The 17,745-nt window shown below is 40.9% G+C and overlaps 1 protein-coding gene across 3 annotated transcripts in view; it reads left to right on the top strand.

Moving 5' to 3' along the window:
* SLC38A9 (solute carrier family 38 member 9) overlaps positions 1-16,412 on the top strand; it is a 51,758-nt gene extending 35,346 nt beyond the window's left edge. For all 3 annotated transcript variants that reach the window (XM_082783708.1, XM_082783709.1, XM_082783710.1), the window contains 4 exons: positions 1,361-1,474; positions 4,815-4,963; positions 12,890-12,979; positions 14,668-16,412. In XM_082783708.1, the coding sequence (XP_082639834.1) occupies positions 1,361-1,474; positions 4,815-4,963; positions 12,890-12,979; positions 14,668-14,833 (519 nt within the window). In that variant the 3' untranslated portion in view covers positions 14,834-16,412. The remainder of the gene's footprint in view (positions 1-1,360; positions 1,475-4,814; positions 4,964-12,889; positions 12,980-14,667) is intronic.
* The last annotated feature ends 1,333 nt before the right edge of the window (positions 16,413-17,745 follow it).

Genomic DNA, 17,745 nt, shown 5'->3' with positions numbered 1-17,745 from the left:
ATGTAGCTAACAAACTTCCAATAAATTTTGTGTAGTTCAATACTTTTTACATATTAGATGCATTATAAATATTGTCAAAGTTTTCAGAAGTGAACATATGTAACACATTTAAAAATGGGTTTATCAGCCTAGCTTCAGCACTGTCTCCTAAAAATCTTTGACAATTACTTAGTGAACTTATCTGGAACATTTATAGACATTTAGTAACAAAGCAGATAGGCAAATTTTATATAATGCCCAGAGGCATTATATAATACAGTAATAAGCTAAAGAACATATATACCTCTCTGCATACATATGCCTTTGCTTTATTTTGGTTATATTTGTAATTTTTATGTAATGATATATCAGCTGTGTCTTCCATTATCACAGCATTCATGCAAATGCTTGATGTATTAATTTCTATTTTGGAGTCTGTGCATCATCCTCTGTTATATATGCAGCTGGGTATGCATGTCTTTAACTGTAAAATTTTAGTCTGGACAAAAGACTTTTACGGCATTGATGGGCTTTGTCTTTAACAACTGTCACTGTGCCCCATGGCTCTTAGTAGTAATAGCTGAGCACAAGAAAGGAGAGGAGCTTTTTGTTTTAATAATATGTATGTTTAAATAATGTGTATGTTTGTACATCTGGCAATAACATACTACATCTATTGAAATATCTTTTTCTTGTATCCTTTCCATATTTACGTAGACGTGTAAGACTTATCTAGCTCAAATTTGAATTATCTTGCAGCTTTCTGGTCTGATCCAGATTTGAAGTCCCCATTCAAGAAATAATAAGCAAAAGTAAAAATGTAAAAGTAATAAAAAATAACAAACATAAAACATTGACCTATGAGGAGTGGCTGAGGGCACTGGGCCTGTTCAGCCTGGAGAAGAGGAGGCTGAGGGGGGACCTCATCATGGTCTGCAACTTCCTCACGAGGGAGAGTGGAGAGGCAGGTGTCTTATTCTCTGTAAACACCAGTGATAGGACCCGTGGGAATGGTGTTAAGCTGAGGCAGGGGAAGTTTAGGCTGGACATCAGGAAGAGGTTCTTCACCGAGAGGGTGGTTGCACACTGGAACAGGCTCCCCAGGGACATAGTCACTGCACCAAGCCTGTCTGAATTTAAGAAGCGATTGGACTGTGCACTTAGTCACATGGTCTAAACTTTTGGGTAGACCTGTGGGGTGCCAGGAGTTGGACTTGATGATCCTTATGGGTCCCTTCCAAGTTGGGATATTCTATGATTGTATAATAAAATATAAAAGTAATTAGCAAATGCAGTAGAAATTGTTAAGTAATTTATTTTTTTTATGTTACCTGTTTTGGTGTGTCAGTGCTGGCCAAAATAACATTTTATTTTTCCTCAGGTGAGAGACCTCTCCATTGCTTACTTACTGGTGGGATTAACATATCTATATGTTGGAGTGATAATTTTTGCATCTTTTCCTTCTCCACCACTATCCAAAGAATGTATTGAACAGGTGAGATGTTTTACTGTACTATATATTCACCCTTGACTTTTAAATAAGTATGTTTAAAAAAAACTACTACCCCTTGCTTCATGATTGGGGAAGAAGACCAGCCTGGCTCAACAGAGAATTGTGGCTTGAGCTTAGGAGAAAAAAGAGGGTTTATAATCTTTGGAAAAGTGGTCAGGCCACTAGGGAGGACTATAAGGATGTAGCGAGGCTGTGCAGGGACAAAATTAGGAAGGCCAAAGCTCATCTGGAGCTCAATCTGGCTACTGCCATTAAAGATAACAAAAAACGTTTCTATAAATACATCTACACAAAAAGGAGGACTAAGGAGAATCTCCATCCTTTACTGGATGCGGGGGGAAACCTAGTTACAAGAGATGAGGAAAAGGCGGAGGTGCTCAATGCCTTCTTTGCCTCAGTCTTTAGCGGCAATACCGGTTGTTCTCTGGATACCCAGTACCCTGAGCTGGTGGAAGGGGATGGGGAGCAGGATGTGGCCCTCACTATCCATGAAGAACTGGTTGGTGACCTGCTACGGCACTTGGATGTGCACAAGTCGATGGGGCCAGATGGGATCCACCCAAGGATACTGAGAGAACTGGCAGAGGAGCTGGTCAAGCCACTGTCCATCATTTATCAGCAGTCCTGGCTATCGGGGGAGGTCCCAGTTGACTGGCGGCTAGCAAAGGTGACGCCCATCTACAAGAAGGGCCGGAGGGCAGACCCGGGAAACTACAGGCCTGTCAGTTTGACCTCAGTGCCAGGGAAGCTCATGGAGCAGATCCTCCTGAGAGTCATCACGCAGCACTTGCAGGGCAAGCAGGCGATCAGGCCCAGTCAGCATGGCTTTATGAAAGGCAGGTCCTGCTTGACGAACCTGATCTCCTTCTATGACAAAGTGATGCGCTGGGTGGACGAGGGAAAGGCTGTGGATGTGGTCTATCTTGACTTCAGCAAGGCTTTTGACACTGTCTCCCACAGCATTCTCCTCAAGAAACTGACTGCTCTTGGCTTGGACTGGCGCACGCTTCGTTGGGTTAGAAACTGGCTGGATAGCCGGGCCCAAAGAGTCGTGGTGAATGGAGCCAAGTCCAGTTGGAGGCCAGTCACTAGTGGCGTTCCCCAGGGCTCGGTGCTGGGGTCGGTCCTCTTTAATATCTTCATCAATGATCTGGACGAGGGCATTGAGTGCACCCTCAGTAAGTTTGCAGATGACACCAAGCTAGGTGCGTGTGTCGATCTGCTTGAGGGTAGGAAAGCTCTGCAGGAGGATCTGGATAGGCTGCACCGATGGGCTGAGGTCAACTGCATGAAGTTCAACAAGGCCAAGTGCTGGGTCCTGCACCTGGGGCGCAATAACCCCAAGCAGAGCTACAGACTGGGAGATGAGTGGTTGGAGAGCTGCCAGGCAGAGAAGGACCTGGGAGTGATGGTGGATAGTCGGCTGAATATGAGCCAGCAGTGTGCTCAGGCGGCCAAGAAGGCCAACGGCATCCTGGCTTGTATCAGGAACAGTGTGACCAGCAGGGCTAGGGAGGTGATCGTCCCCCTGTACTCAGCTCTGGTGAGGCCGCACCTCGAGTGCTGTGTTCAGTTTTGGGCTCCTCGCTACAAGAAGGACATGGAGGTGCTTGAGCGGGTGCAGAGAAGGGCGACGAAGCTGGTGAGGGGCCTGGAGAACAAGTCCTACGAGGAGCGGCTGAGGGAGCTGGGCTTGTTCAGCCTGGAGAAGAGGAGGCTCAGGGGCGACCTTATCGCTCTCTATAGGTACCTCAAGGGAGGCTGTAGCGAGGTGGGAGTTGGTCTGTTCTCCCACGTGCCTGGTGACAGGACGAGGGGGAATGGGCGGGCTTAAGTTGAGCCAGGGGAGTTTTAGGTTAGATGTTAGGAAGAACTTCTTTACTGAAAGGGTTGTGAGGCACTGGAACAGGCTGCCCAGGGAAGTGGTGGAGTCACCATCCCTGGAAGTCTTCAAAAGACGTTTAGATGTAGAGCTTAGGGAAATGGTTTAGTGGGGACTGTTAGCGTTAGGTCAGAGGTTGGACTCGATGATCTTGAGGTCTCTTCCAACCTAGAAATTCTGTGATTCTGTGATCCTATGATTCACCCCAGCAGACACATCTGTTCTTCACTCTGGTCAGTTGGCTAATGCTTCATGGGCACTACCAGAAGCAGATGAGTAATGCTTATGCTATCTCATTAGTATTCATGTCTGGTTGCCAGCAGTTCTCTAAAAACAAACATTAAATAAATGCTCTGTGAAAGTGATGAAGAAAAGACCAAAATGAACAGTACAGGCTTCAATTGCTTTAGATTCTTCAATCCTGAAAAGTATTATGTGTAATTGTGTGTGCAGTGGCAGGTCCCACTCATTGGGGCTAGTTTCGGGTACTAGCTCCACCCCGCCCCCCAAAAAATAAAAAATAATAACCATGAAAGGGAATGCAAGTGTATTCATATAGGAGCCCTTTGTATTGATAGGTTTGGAGGCTAACACTGTGGTGGGCCTTGCCAACAAAGTTCTTCAGATAACAGCACCACTTGCAATTGTTGCTGTGAAGGCTATTTAACTCTTCTCTACCTATAGGCAAGGCTGATTCCCTTACCCTCAACTACTTCAAAGATAAGAGTTGTCAACTGGTGATCCATTTTATGCAAGGTGTTCTATGTCTCCTGCATAGTGTTTACCAATAAAGGAGCTTTGAAAGGCTTCCTGAGATTGTATGTTAATTAGAACTGTTACTGCTGTTTAATCAGGAATTTATTTTTTTTTGAACCATTTGAAGTAACTTCATGGAGTAAAGTCTACAGTTAATAAATTTTAAGTGTTTTGTTTGTTTCGTTTTTAAGTTTATTTTCTGTAGTTATCCTAAATGTTATAAAGCCACTTATATATTTCCATATATGTCTTATACTACTCTGTTTTTCAGGTGTTTACACTTACAGTATATGATCCTTTCCTTATTTGTTTGTGATCTAATTTTACATGTTCAATAGCTATTTTTAGTGTCTAGATACGATATGACAGGTGAGAGGAGCATATGAATTTATTTACATAACAATTCAGGTAGCTGTTTCATACCTTGATTGTTTTAAGATGTTCCCATGATTAGAAAATATACTGCTAATAAGAAAGCTGGCATCAGTCCTTCAATATTAAAATATTAGGTGGTATTTGGTGGTGTAACAGTTGTAAAAGGGAAAAAGAGTACTCTGTGCTAGGGAGTTGTTTTTGCAATTATAATGACTTTTACCCATTTCTTTCTTGCACACAGGTATTAAAATCAACATGTAAAGATAATCAAGCCACCATTGATAAATGTAATGTTATTCCTTTTTTTAGAATTTTCTAGATAACTTTCCCAGCAACGACATCATGTCATTTATTGCAAGAATATTCCTGCTGTTCCAGATGATGACTGTATACCCACTCTTGGGCTATCTGGCACGGGTCCAGCTATTAAGACAGCTTTTTGGAAATGCTTACCCAAGGTAAGAAGACTACCCTTTGACAAGACCTTGGCACATTTTACTTAACTAACCTTTTGTGTTCGTTGTCAGAAAGTTGGCTGAGCTTTCCGGAGTTTCCTTTGGTGCATTAGGTACATTTCAAAAGCTAATTTCACAATGTTTGTTGAGGCAAAGTTTGAATAGGCATGCAAAGTAAACTCTTGCCTGCTAACACTACAGACTGCTACAGCTTGGCAGAGCAGAAGGAGGGGGGAGGGATGTTTTGTTTTAGCTCTTCAGTTTGTCAATAAACAGAGGAATTTTGTCAACACAGTTCCTTTGTCGTGCATTTTTGTACAGGAAAAAAAAACTTTTTTTCAGTTCAGAAACGTATCGAGCAGTCTTTAAGTTCTGAAGGACATGTGTTCTGCATATTAACCTTTCATAGCACAGCACGAGTTTTGATTGTTCATAGGTAGTAATCATCTGGCTGTTTTTAAACAGCTAATAGCTAAGTGAGTTGTTAGCCCTGGTATCTAGAGTGCTGCTGTGCTTATAAAAATAACTTTTCACATGCTAATTTCAGAGATGAGCCACACCCTTACATTTGTACACTGCCTAAGCTCCAGGGAAGAGCTGATCCAGATTTCAATTTTAGTGGTGTGTTTTTTTTTTTTGTTTTGTTTTTGTTTTAAATAAAACCTAGGATGCTTATATTTGTGGTGTTGTCTGAATTTGTCACAGCTGAGAAGTTGGTATTTATCTCAGAGTTTCTTATTTTATATTGTGAATTACTGTTGATGGAGGGAAGGGAAAAAATATCCCAGGAAGCAATGTGCGTTTCCTCTGTGGCATACGCAGTAGCATATAGGTCTGGGAAGACATTGTTAAAAGTTTCAGGTTTCTTCTGGGTCCTAAAATAGATATGAAAAGATCTAGAAATTGGATGCCTAAAATTAGGTAGTGAAATAAGTGCCTGCTTTTTTGATGCTAAATTTTTCTCAGTTCAAAGTTAAAGAGACTTTTAGGAACTGCTGCAAGCTACTACTATTGGAAACAACTGATTTAAGTGCTAAACATGGATTTCACAGCCATTGGGAAACAGCCATGTCCTTTATATTACGTAGATGTGCCTCTTCCCATCTCCTCCCCTCAGTTACTCCCTGACCAGAATAGTTGTCATTTCCCTCCTGCCCTCTCCAAAAATCTACACCTTTATACCAGCCTCTGCTTGGGTTAGCTCAAGCTTGCTGTTTTAAGCCTTTGTGGTATGACGAATGTGATGATGCAAATACATCGTTCTCATCTCCAGGATATCCTGTGGGTAGCTTCACTCTTTTCTTTTTTTCTCTCTTTTTTTTTAAAGACTTTTTAGAGGGAGGTATTTTAAATTTCTGAGAAGTCAGAAATAGTTTCTATGAAGCTACTTGTATAGCTATCCCACTAATGGAGATGAAGTAGTACATTCTGTCTGTATGTGTCTCTCTGTAGTATCTGTTGTGGTTCCGCTCGAGTGGGCAGCCGAGCTCCACCACAGCCGCTCTCTCACTCCCCCTCCTCAAAGAGGAATGGGGAGAAAATATGTGAAAAGGGCTCAAGGATTGAGATAAGGACGAGAAAATCACTCAGTAATTATTGTAACGGGCAAAACAGACTCGGCATAAGGAGATAGTAAGATTTATTGCCTACAACTAACAAGCGAGAGAAGTGAGAAAACAAAGGGAAAAAAAAACCAAAAGCACCTTCCCCCCATCTACCCTCTTCCACCTCCTCCCCCCGAGCGGCGCAGGGGAACGGGGGAATGGGGGTTATGGTCAGTCTACAGCGCTTCTTCTCTGCCGCTCCTTCTCGGTCACTCTCGTCCCCTGTGCTGTGGGGTCCCACCCACGGGATGCAGTCCTTGATGAACTGATCCGGTGTGGGCTTCCCACAGGCAGCAGCTCTTCCAGAACCGCTCCAGATATGGGTCCGTACCACGGGGTCCATCCCTCAGGAGAAAACTGCTCCAACCTGGCTCCCCTACGGGCAGCAGCTCCTGCCAGGTCACCTGCTCCTGCGTGGGCTCCTCTCCACGGGCTACAGGGCCGGCCCGGAATCTGCTCCGGCAGGGGTCTTCCACAGGCGGCAGCCTCCGTCGGTGCAGGGCCACCTGCTCCACCGTGGTCTCCTCCACGGGCTGCAGCGTGGAACCCTGCTCCACCGTGGTACTCCATGGGCTGCAGGGGGACATCCTGCTTCACCATGGTCCTCACCACAGGCCGCAGGGGACTTCTGCTCCGGCGCCTGGAGCACCTCTCCCCCTCCCTCTACACTGACCTTGGCACCTGCAGGCTGTTTCTCACTCCCGGCTGCTGTGTGGCGCAGCGTTTTTTCCCTGTCTTAAATATGCTCTCACAGAGGCGCAAACAACATCGCTTATTGGCTCAGCTCTGGAAAACAATGGGGCCCTTCCCAAACATGGGGCAGCTTCTAGATCTTTCTCACAGAAACCACCCCTATGGCTCCCTGCTACCAAAACCTTGCCACGTAAACCCACTACAGTATCCCAGCTATCAAACATAGCACAAATGTCACTTAAATGACATCCAGGCTCCAGCTTCTGTATATTTATAGCTGACAAGGTCAACCCTTTATTTTTCTGTGCAATGGGGACTAACTGAAGACTGGTAACAAGCACAGGATCTGTCTCTAGAAGGATGGTAAAGACCTGTGACCAGCCTGTGAAATACCTCTTGATGACTGGTTCTCACCAGCAGCAAAAACTGATGATCCTTCTTCAGTAGCACCATTTCCATATCGCTTTTCCAAGAATTTCAGTATTCTTGGTTTTGCTACCACCAGCTATTCTGGAAAAACCGGACCATGGTCCCAGTGTAGTGAAAGCCTGTGTATGAACATGCAGTACTCAATACATCATCATCTGTCACCATAGAAACCCTACTGTGCCCGTTCCAGAGCTTTGGTGGGCCTTGTGACAGTCCCATGTCATTTCTTCCAGGACTTGGGACATGTTTTCATATTTCTGCGATCACTCTGCTGTTCTGTCATGCTTATAAACAGATCTGTAGTTAAACTAAGAGCAATGGGAGAGCTGGTCTGGGGGGACATATTTTGGAAATACAAAGAATTAGCTCTTATTGATGTACACTGATGTTTCTCTGTGAAGCTTGTAGATCCACCCTGAAGAACTTAGCTAGAGATATTAAGTGGCATGGCTTTTGCATAGGAAAACAATCACTCCCCTAATTATTGTATATACTTGGCTTGCATCAAAATCTTCAGTCTCAAAGGCTAATGGTTCTCAGGCAATAAGGAGGCTGACCTGCAGAGATTCAAGCTTTAGTTCTTAGATATATACATAAGGTGTGTATATGGAGAGAAATATTTCCAGTCACTTGACTGGTGAAAATTTGTAAATAAGGAAGCAAAAGGGTGAAGCAGAAGAAAAAGAGGAGAAGGCAAGGTTTTGTGCCATTCTTCTAGAAAGATTAAAAAAAAAAAAAAAAAACTTAATTTGTCTTTTTGTGACTGATTTTGCAGGAAGAAGGGTTGTGGAAATAGCGTTCAGAAGCGTTCACTGATGGTATATCCATGTGTCTGTATATACAGCAGATTTGTCAGTGTGCTGAATCATGCTGTTTGTGCATTTGAGGATCTGTGTTGGCCACCTAGCCTTGGTTAACCCCACTGTGATTCAATACACTGAATCACATGTATTTCCATTGTTACATCCTTTCTATATTAAATTACATCCCTTCTGTATTTGCAGCTGAGAGAGTTGTATATAAATCTGCCTTCTGTCTGCAATTGTCCTTTTTTTCTCAAAAAAACAAAACAAAACAAACAGCCCCTTCCTTGGTCCCAGTCCCCACTGCAAATTTTCCTGTCTTCGTTTTTAAGATCTGGGTTGCTTATAGAAGTGCTGCATGTTTCACGTGAACCAGAAGCTCCCTGATCTTAAAAGCTGAACTTCCTCACAGGAACGTGTGGATACCTGATGCACTTGAAGTCTGGATGGATGCTTCTTAAAGCTGTCTGTTGACTGAATACACACATGTGAACACACGTGCTACAGGGCTACCAGATATTTTTTACTTGCTAGCAGTGACTATCGCCTAGAACAAATTGATTCTTTGCTATAATTCCTTTTTTTCTTTACTGTTTGTCTTTCACTGGATATGATGAAGCACCAAGGTATTAGTTTGCTGCTTTGTAGTTTTTAGCCTTGACGATTGGTTATCATCCAATTTCTACCAAAAGCAGCATCTTTTTCATATCCTGGCTTTTGCTGGTGGGCCGTGGATTATGACTAAATTGTAATGAGGAACCATTTAATCAACTTTAGAGGAGTTTTTTGTCCGAAGACCGACCCCCATGTGCTTTTTAAATATCTTGCAGTGCTACTGTTTTTCTGTTGACAGTGCTTTATTGTGCTTAGCCATGGTGTAGCCTACTTATCTGTGGTTTTGCATGACAAACAAGCTCATCCTCTCCAAACTTCAAAGGTTAGGCATATGACAGGTACCTTTTTCTACTGCCAGGTTTCACACGGATCAACTGAACAGTGACAGCTTGCTTGTCTGAAGCATAAAGGGGAAGTAATTAGCATCATATATCCTCTGACACTAAGCCTGTGATGATGTTTTCTGAGAGCCCAACTGGTCTAAATTCTACCTCCTGACAAAGAATCAGCTTTCTCTTATGAGAGCTAAACCCCCCTTGCTTCTAAGATGGAGAATTCTCCTTCCTCTTCTGTACCAGCCTGACACCTGCATCTCTGCCTGTCTTAAATACATATGTAGATGTGCTGGATACAATGGTCTTCTGACAAGCATCATCACAAAGTCTTGAGCCTTTTTGTGCTTCCAATGAAAGATCTAGAAACAGGAGAATGCTTCCTAATTTCTTCTTTCATTAAGGAAAATGGATGCTAGTATACAGACTACGTCACAGAAAGGGACATACTGGAACAAAACCCAAGAAACTGTTTATTCTCTTCTCTCCTTGGTGGTGTAAAACAAGGCCAAGATGCCATGGGTTGGGAAATTACTTTCTTTCCTAAAGTGAGATATGTTTGCAATGGCATAATTTAATGGGTGACTTAGAGCCAGAGGCATGTGGTTTATCTGCTGTCTCATGAGATTCTGGATCTTCTCGGATGTATAGAAAGCTAATTTTTGTTAGTGTTGTTATTGGCTCTTGGCTACAGTAATAGTTGTGACAGAATTCCCTTGATTAATTATATGTTGTGCATAAAATACTTTGTACATCTAATCATTTTTTAGAACTTCTTAAAACATCTTTCTTATTCTGAGAGGTTAAATAAACTGATGGACAGAAATCACTTGGCTTTCCCAAACGATTGTCCTCCCTTTACTCCATGGTAGCCCAGCAGACCTGCCAGTTCTCCCACAGATGTGTGTCTTCTGATGCAATGAAACACATTTCTGCTGTTTGCATGCATGCTTAGTTATCTTCTATTCACCTAGCTTCTGCCTGGCATCTAAACTGCTGTAATTCGGTCTTTTGACTGATGTCACTTGAGTGAGATTTCCAGGAAGAAATGCATTTTCAGATTAAGTAACCTTTCAAAAATCCTTACTTAAATTATCTTTTTTTTTTTTTTTTTTTTTTTTTTTTTTTTTGCTTTGCCTTCTTGCTTCCCCTGTTGTTTAAAAGTGGGAGTTCACCCTTTGACTACACACTTACTGCCGCACTTTTAATTTCCTTGCTTTCCTTATGGTCTAATCTGAGCTGCTAAAATGTAGAAATGTAGACAATGGTGCAAAATGTAGAAAAAGGTGCAAAGACGTCCTAAGGACAAATACAGTGCAACCTTTAGCCCTGAAACAGATGGATTTAAATCCTTTTCAGGCTTTTTGATTTTGTTATTATTCTTGAGGGTGCTGCAAAGCAGTTAAAAAAAAAAATAAAACTGCAAAGCAGTTCTGCGCAAGCACTGCATTGTTTTGGAGGCTCCAGCATTTTGAGACAATTGTTTTCAATTGAGCTAAAACACATCACTGCCCCATCCCCCTCACCCCGCCCTGATTTTTTTCCCAGATGAAGAGCTTGAAAAACACTTCTTCACAATACACACACACACACTTTTGAAGTTATAAGAAACCTGAATTATTTTTTAGAAAAGCAACTTTGAACTACAAAGTCACTTCTGTTTTAAAGCATGTCAGAATCACATATTTCTGACTTTTTTTTTTTTTCTTCTAAAATTTTCTGAACTGACTCAAATTTGAAGAACGTTTCTGAATTGTGAAGGCTGGACTCATTTTCTTGCTTGCTGAGAATTAATCTCAGAAAAAAAAAAAAAAGAAAGAAAAAACAAGAAAAAAAAAGAAGGAATTGCCATCATTTTCTGTGCTTATAAATGTTTGGCTTCATTCGTGTTATCTGACAGTAAGATTTGTAATCTGTCATATGTACGGGGTGAGAGGAAGTAAATTTTAATGGCATATGCTTTTGTGAACAGTTCAGTTAATGAGATATCTTTAGCAATATTAGAGGAGCAGTGAATGTTTGGTCCATCTTTCCCTAATAGTCTGACTCTAGAGGTTTAATTTGATCATTAGAGTTTTACCAGTTTCATATCAGATGATATTTTTGTTATAATTTCAGCTTCTGTATTCCCACTGCTGTCTTCTGTCTCTGAAGTGTACCTGTTTTTGTAGCACAGTTAAAATGCCACAAACAGAATTAAGGATGTTATTTCTGTCCTTTTGATTAAAACAAACAAACAAACATTTTTTAAGAGCAATTGTTAGAAATAGTCTGTATCTTCAATTATTTCTTTGCATGTAAATTACTACAATTCCCCTAAACTTTAATGAGGCTCCTCTACAGCCTCATCTGTCTTCCTAACCTGAAAACTAGCAGCCACGGCCTTTCAGCCATGAAAGTGATGACTACTACCATTTCAGGTGTAACCTTTAAAAGATTGTTAGTAACATCCTACATATGGCAAATACTTTCTACAGTTAAAAAAAAAAAAAGGGGGGGGGAAAATTAGCATCAGTTTACAGTTTAAGACATCAAGTCATCCTGAAGAATAAACGAAAACTCTGTGTATGTATGTTTTCTGTGCAGTTTCTCCTTTTCCTTCACAGAAACAGCTGTGTGACCAAAATACCCTAGTGTTTTTTTTCTTGTATTTCCTGACTTTACTTTATATTGAAATATGCCAACATTTTATATTCTCTATAGAAAAGTGATACTCTCCTGAGTCTGAGCTGTGTTCATAATGCCTACACTGCATTAGTCTCATGCATTAAAAGCTGCTTTTGTAAAACAGAAAAACTTCATTTTTTTAAATCCTTAATGCAAAAAGGAAAGTAACAGGAAATTATTTGTAAAAACAACATCAGTTAAAATCTAGTGTAAGCAGTACAGAGGTCTTGTATTAAATTATATCCAACATTTGTTCTCTATCAAAATACATTAGAGGTCAAGTATTAAGGTGGCATGTTTTTGATGATGGTAGTGTTGGTAGTTTTTCCCTAGTATTCTGTCTAATGTTTTCCATTCCATTATATATCTTTTCTTTTCTTTTGGTTTCCATTAGTTCATTTTGAGCAATTCAGATCTTTTTCTGAACAAGCTAATTCTTTCTTGTGGGAATTAAGTTATATAGTATTGTTTCCTTGGTATTTGAATATCCATCTGAAATACTTGAGTGCTGAGTACTGCATATGGTATTTTCAGAAGAATTGCCAAATTACACATACTTACTCATTAAGAATATTTTGAGTCAAAACACCAGATATTTAGAGTTTGGCACTCAGGATATTCAGTAGATGTTATGTTTACTGTGAAATCAATTAGCTTTAATAGAGTGAGTCATGCAAATTGAAACACCATCCATATACCAGTTAAATGTTAGTATAAATGAAAGATTATGATATTTTGTAATAAATACATCATAGATTTTAATATTCTTTCCTCATTTCCCTGTAGTGTTTTCCATGTGCTCATCCTGAACATAGCGATTGTCGGAGCTGGAGTATTAATGGCAAGATTTTATCCAAATATAGGAGGTATCATAAGGTAAGTGCTGCTCTGCACACTGAGCTTGCGTGTGGTGTTACTACGTGTTTACCTCTTGATTTTGAAAAGGAACTGTGAGAGTGTGTGCTTTTATAAGTTGTAAATAACAATTTAAAAGTGTCAACATTCTGTTTTTTTAAAGTTCTGACAAGCAAGTATCCATAATTGTACCTTTGTATTTGAGGTGAATGGGATGATTCCCCAGGTTTCAGTGGAGCCCTATCTGAAGACTTCGTAAATATCCACATCAAAGAATGTTATGTCAGTATAAAAGTTGCTTGGTTATTGTGTGGTTTATCTGTTTTTGTCTTGTGTTAAGACCATTTAAAGATGTTTTGAAACTCTGTGATAAAAATCCAAGAAAGCAAATAACTTCAAAGGTAAAACTGACATAAAAATTGTACTTCTATATTACATCTTAAATTTACCATGTTAATAAACACCTAGGATTTTTGTAATTGAGAAAGATTAGAGGAAATTATCTAACCAATTTTGTTTTCTACATATAACATGAATATATGTGTAATTATCGACATTAATTCCTAGTTTTCATTTTTCCTACAGCAACCAGGAGAGGGAGGTGTTTAAAATATATAGGAATCAGCAATTAGAAAACCAGAATGACAAGCTTGGGTCTGACCAGTGTAGCAGAATAACTTACTTTTGCTCAGTAGCTAATCATCGGGGTGTAGGGTTTTTGTTTTTCCATGTCTTTTTTTATAATTCTCATTTTAGTGAAACTTTTCTTATTCCAGTAAGAGAGATGGTTTAGTTATGAACTGAAAATAAATATCATGCAATACATTTCTCTGTTTGCAAACTGATCCTGACTTCTGCTGATGTGCTTGCTCACTGTGCATTGCGGTCAAGCATTTGAAGCAGAGAATTTCCATCTGATAAACTGTCTGTATACAATCTAACTTGCATATTTAGTGTGTGTGTAGTTTGTGCAGGTGTATTCTACACAGTGGTGTTTCCACTGCCTAAAGAGAATACATGAAATAAAATGTGTTGTTAGTTAATAATTCATGTTTGGCTACAGTATAGCTTAGTAGGTGGAAACTCACAGTATGAGAAAATAATGAGAAAGGTTTTGGTAAGCAAGGGAGTGGTTAGAAAAAGAAGTTAAATATTTCAGTTGCTGTGGTTGATCGTGTTTCCAGGAGGGCATGTTGATCTTTTTTGGGTCTGGAGAATGGTTTGTTAGAATTTCATTAAATAATCTAAAATAAAAGGTGTGGATTCAGTAGCATTTCCATGTTTATATGCGTTAGCATGAAACTCAGATGGCTGGGATCCAATGAGATGGCAGTTCTGACAGTAAAGGATGCCTAATGAGTGAAGCATTGTCCAGTCTTTCTTTGCTGAATGTCAACAACTTTCCCCAAAGAGAGTCAAAACATCAAGTCAAAAATAGGGAGCCAGTCCCCAGAAGCATCTGAGAACATGGCTGGAACACCAGAGGCATGTCAGAGTGCTGAGGGAAACAGAGGGAGGCAATCACATGCCAGTGAAGGACAGCAAGAAACAGGAATCAATGGTTAGTGACTGCAACTAACCATTGTTCAGTTAGACTGTTCACAAGTTTGAGTGGAAAAAAATGACAAGAAGAAGTAAGAGTTAACACAAAGCGTTCTGTTTTCCCTTTTTTTTTTAATTTTCTTCTCCTCTCTCCCCTCTTTCCTCAGATACTCTGGAGCAACGTGTGGTCTGGCCTTTGTATTCGTGTATCCATCCCTCATCTATGTGATCTCCCTGCATCGTGCTGGGCAGCTGACATTGCCAGTATTGATCATTCACATCTTTATAATCGTCCTTGGACTGGCTAATCTGATTGCACAATTCCTATTGTGAAAACTCCCCCTTCTCCCTGTGGCTGTCACAAGTGGTGCTATGACATTTGGCAACAGGCTTGAGCAACACAGTCACACATGAGATCCGAACAGTCCTCAATACAATCTTCTTGAGGAAAGCTGCACCTTTGAAACAAATTCAAAGCACATCTGCCAGGCACTTGAGAGGAAACCTACTATGCTTCTCTAAAAACACCATTTTGAGATAAGTGAAACAGTTCAAATACAAGTGGGATAGTTCTGCTCTTTTTGTCGAATGTACATCAAGGTTTAATGAAGCTCCAAAATATTAATTTTTTACAGTTCGATTCTCAAAACACTCAGCTTTCAGCCATGGGCTGTAGAACTCCTCTGTCCTCTAAAACGACTGTCCCTACCTTTAATCCAAACATGCTTTTTACAGTATTGTTCAGTGGCTGTTTGAAATGCTCTTTTATTGCAATTGTTTTACTGTTCTGTTTGAAAAATGAAGAAATTATTGTCTTCCCTTCTTTTTTTTAAGATTAATTTATAGTCATTTGGGTCAAAATGCACTCTTAATTTTAAATATGGTATTAAATTGTTTTGGCAACATTTTTCCTCTAAAGAATTCCAACTAAGAGAAACAATAAACTCATGTCTCAGTGTTTTAATTCAGAATGAATATGTATACAAGTTGTTGGTGATCTTAAAATGAAAAACATGAGGAGGATTAAAAAAAAAATTAGAACAAGACTCAAAATTAGAATTCCAGGCTTGACCTCGCTTCAACTCTGTTAACTGAGCTGTTTATGTGCTGTGAGGTTGTCATGTCAGGAATTATTATGTGCTCTTATGGATGCAGTGTGCATTGCAGGCTCGGTTCTTTACTCCCTTGTAGGGTCTTAATCTGGTGATCTCTCACTGTGCTCTTCAACTTCATTACTGCAGACCAGAGAGACAATACATGCAAAGCTAGCCACTTCAGAGATGCGTACTAAATGAAATAATTTAAGTTTTAGATGGATCTTAGAAGAAGCTGTAATAATCTGGAAAATCTGGGTGTTTTTTTTTTGCTGTTTTATGTTTAACTTGTTGTTTACTAAGAGGGTGTGCATGTGTATGCATGTAGACACCTTTCTTCACCTGCAAGTCTATGAGTCTTAATCCAAATCATACATTAATGCTGGACCTGTTGGACGCTAGTGGAATGTCATCTGTTGAGATGGGAGAGAGAGTAAAAAAACCTTCTTTGTACAGAATTTCAGTGTATTAAAGTAACCAGCAAATGCAGAATAATTAAAAGAGATGTCTCAGCAATGCTACATACTGAAGAAAGTAAAAGAAGAAAAAAGTTGAAAAGTGATGCAATGGTTGTGAAGTAGGAGTTGAGTTGGGGAGGAGAATTACTTTGCAGGGTAAGAATTCCTGTCTTTGTCGGAAAGACAATGAAAAGCATAACCTAGAAAAGCATAACCTACCATGCTTCTCTGGGAAATAATGTGAATTTTTAGAGTGATAATGCAGATCCATTTGTATAACTTAGACTTTTTTGACTTTTCAAAGACACTGGCTTGCATAAGGGACTTTTGTTTTGTGTGAAATATAAACAATTATTTCAGATTCTCTTCCTTTTGTGCTGTGGAGCTTCTCATTCCTTTGTTGTGGCTTAGCCCCAGCAGGCAGCTCAGCACCACAGAGCCACTCTTCACAGGTGGGATGGATGGAGGGGTAATCGGAAAGGTGAAAGTGCAAGAACTCATGGCCTGATATAAAGACAGTTTACTAGGTAAAGAGAAAGCTGCATGTACAAGCAGAGCAAAACAAGGGATCCATTCACAACTTCCCATTGTCAGGACGTGTTCAGGCACTCCCAGGAAAGCAGGCTCATCGCGTGGAGCGGTTTCTTGGGAAGACAAACACAATTACTCCTAATGGCTGCTCTCCTTTACCCCAGTTTTGTTGTTCAGCATGACACCACGCAGTGTGGGGCACCCCTTTGGCCAGCCGGGGTCAGCTGTCCTGGCTGTGTCCCTCCCAACTTCTTGTGCACCCACAGCCTCCTCCCTGGCAGGGCCACACAAGAAGTAGAAAAGTCCTGGGCTCTGTGCAAGCACTGCTCTGCAACAATTAAAAACATTTGTTTGTTATCTCCACTATTTCCATCAAAAATCAAAACACAGCAGCATACAAGACTCTAGGAAAAAAGTTAACTCTGTACCAGCCAAACCCATGACAATACCCACTCCTCATTCCATACCACTCACGTCATCCTAAGTCCCACAATTTCCAATACATCCTCATTAACCACCACCCTTCAATCAATACACAGGTATCATTTGTTTAGTTTGTGGACTACCCCTGTGAGATGTTCATAAGATGTCCACTGAGTTCTTTTAGTCCGTGACTTAGATCTGTGACGGTGGTTGCTCGGGACAGAAGCAGTGTGTCACAGGGACTTTCTGGACACCAAAGCCAGCTCAGGTTGTGTCACTGCTGTATGTGCACTGCTTCTTGTGGGGTCATCCTCTGATGGTTCAGGAGGTTCCTGCTGTAGGACTTCCTATAACATGCGACTCAGATCATGCTTTACAGCAGTTTAAAGGCGTATCCATCACAATCTCCACTCCTGGTCCTTTCAGACCATAGTGTTAAATGCTGCCATCAACTCCTCCCCTTGCACCTGCTCCAGCCTGGGCTTGTCCATTGGCCAGAGTCCCACAGAGGTGTAGCTGCTCTGGCATGGCCTCATCCACGCGCCACCGTCCCTTCAGAGGTCTGCCTGCTGCGTGATGGATTGACCCACAGCCACAGATGCTCCAAGGTCTGTCCGTTCTGGTGTGGACTTACCAACAGCCCGCAGCTTCTTCAGGTGTGTCCCTGCTGCAGCATGGACTTGCCACCGACACAGTTGCTTCAGGGCATGCCTGTGGTGTTACCCACAGATTGATGCTT

Source organism: Aythya marila (assembly GCF_965140915.1).
Source record: "Aythya marila genome assembly, chromosome: Z".
Classification (NCBI taxonomy): Eukaryota; Metazoa; Chordata; class Aves; order Anseriformes; family Anatidae; genus Aythya; species Aythya marila.
The sequence above is the reverse complement of the archived record's forward strand: the minus strand, read 5'-3'. Positions and strand labels throughout refer to the sequence as shown.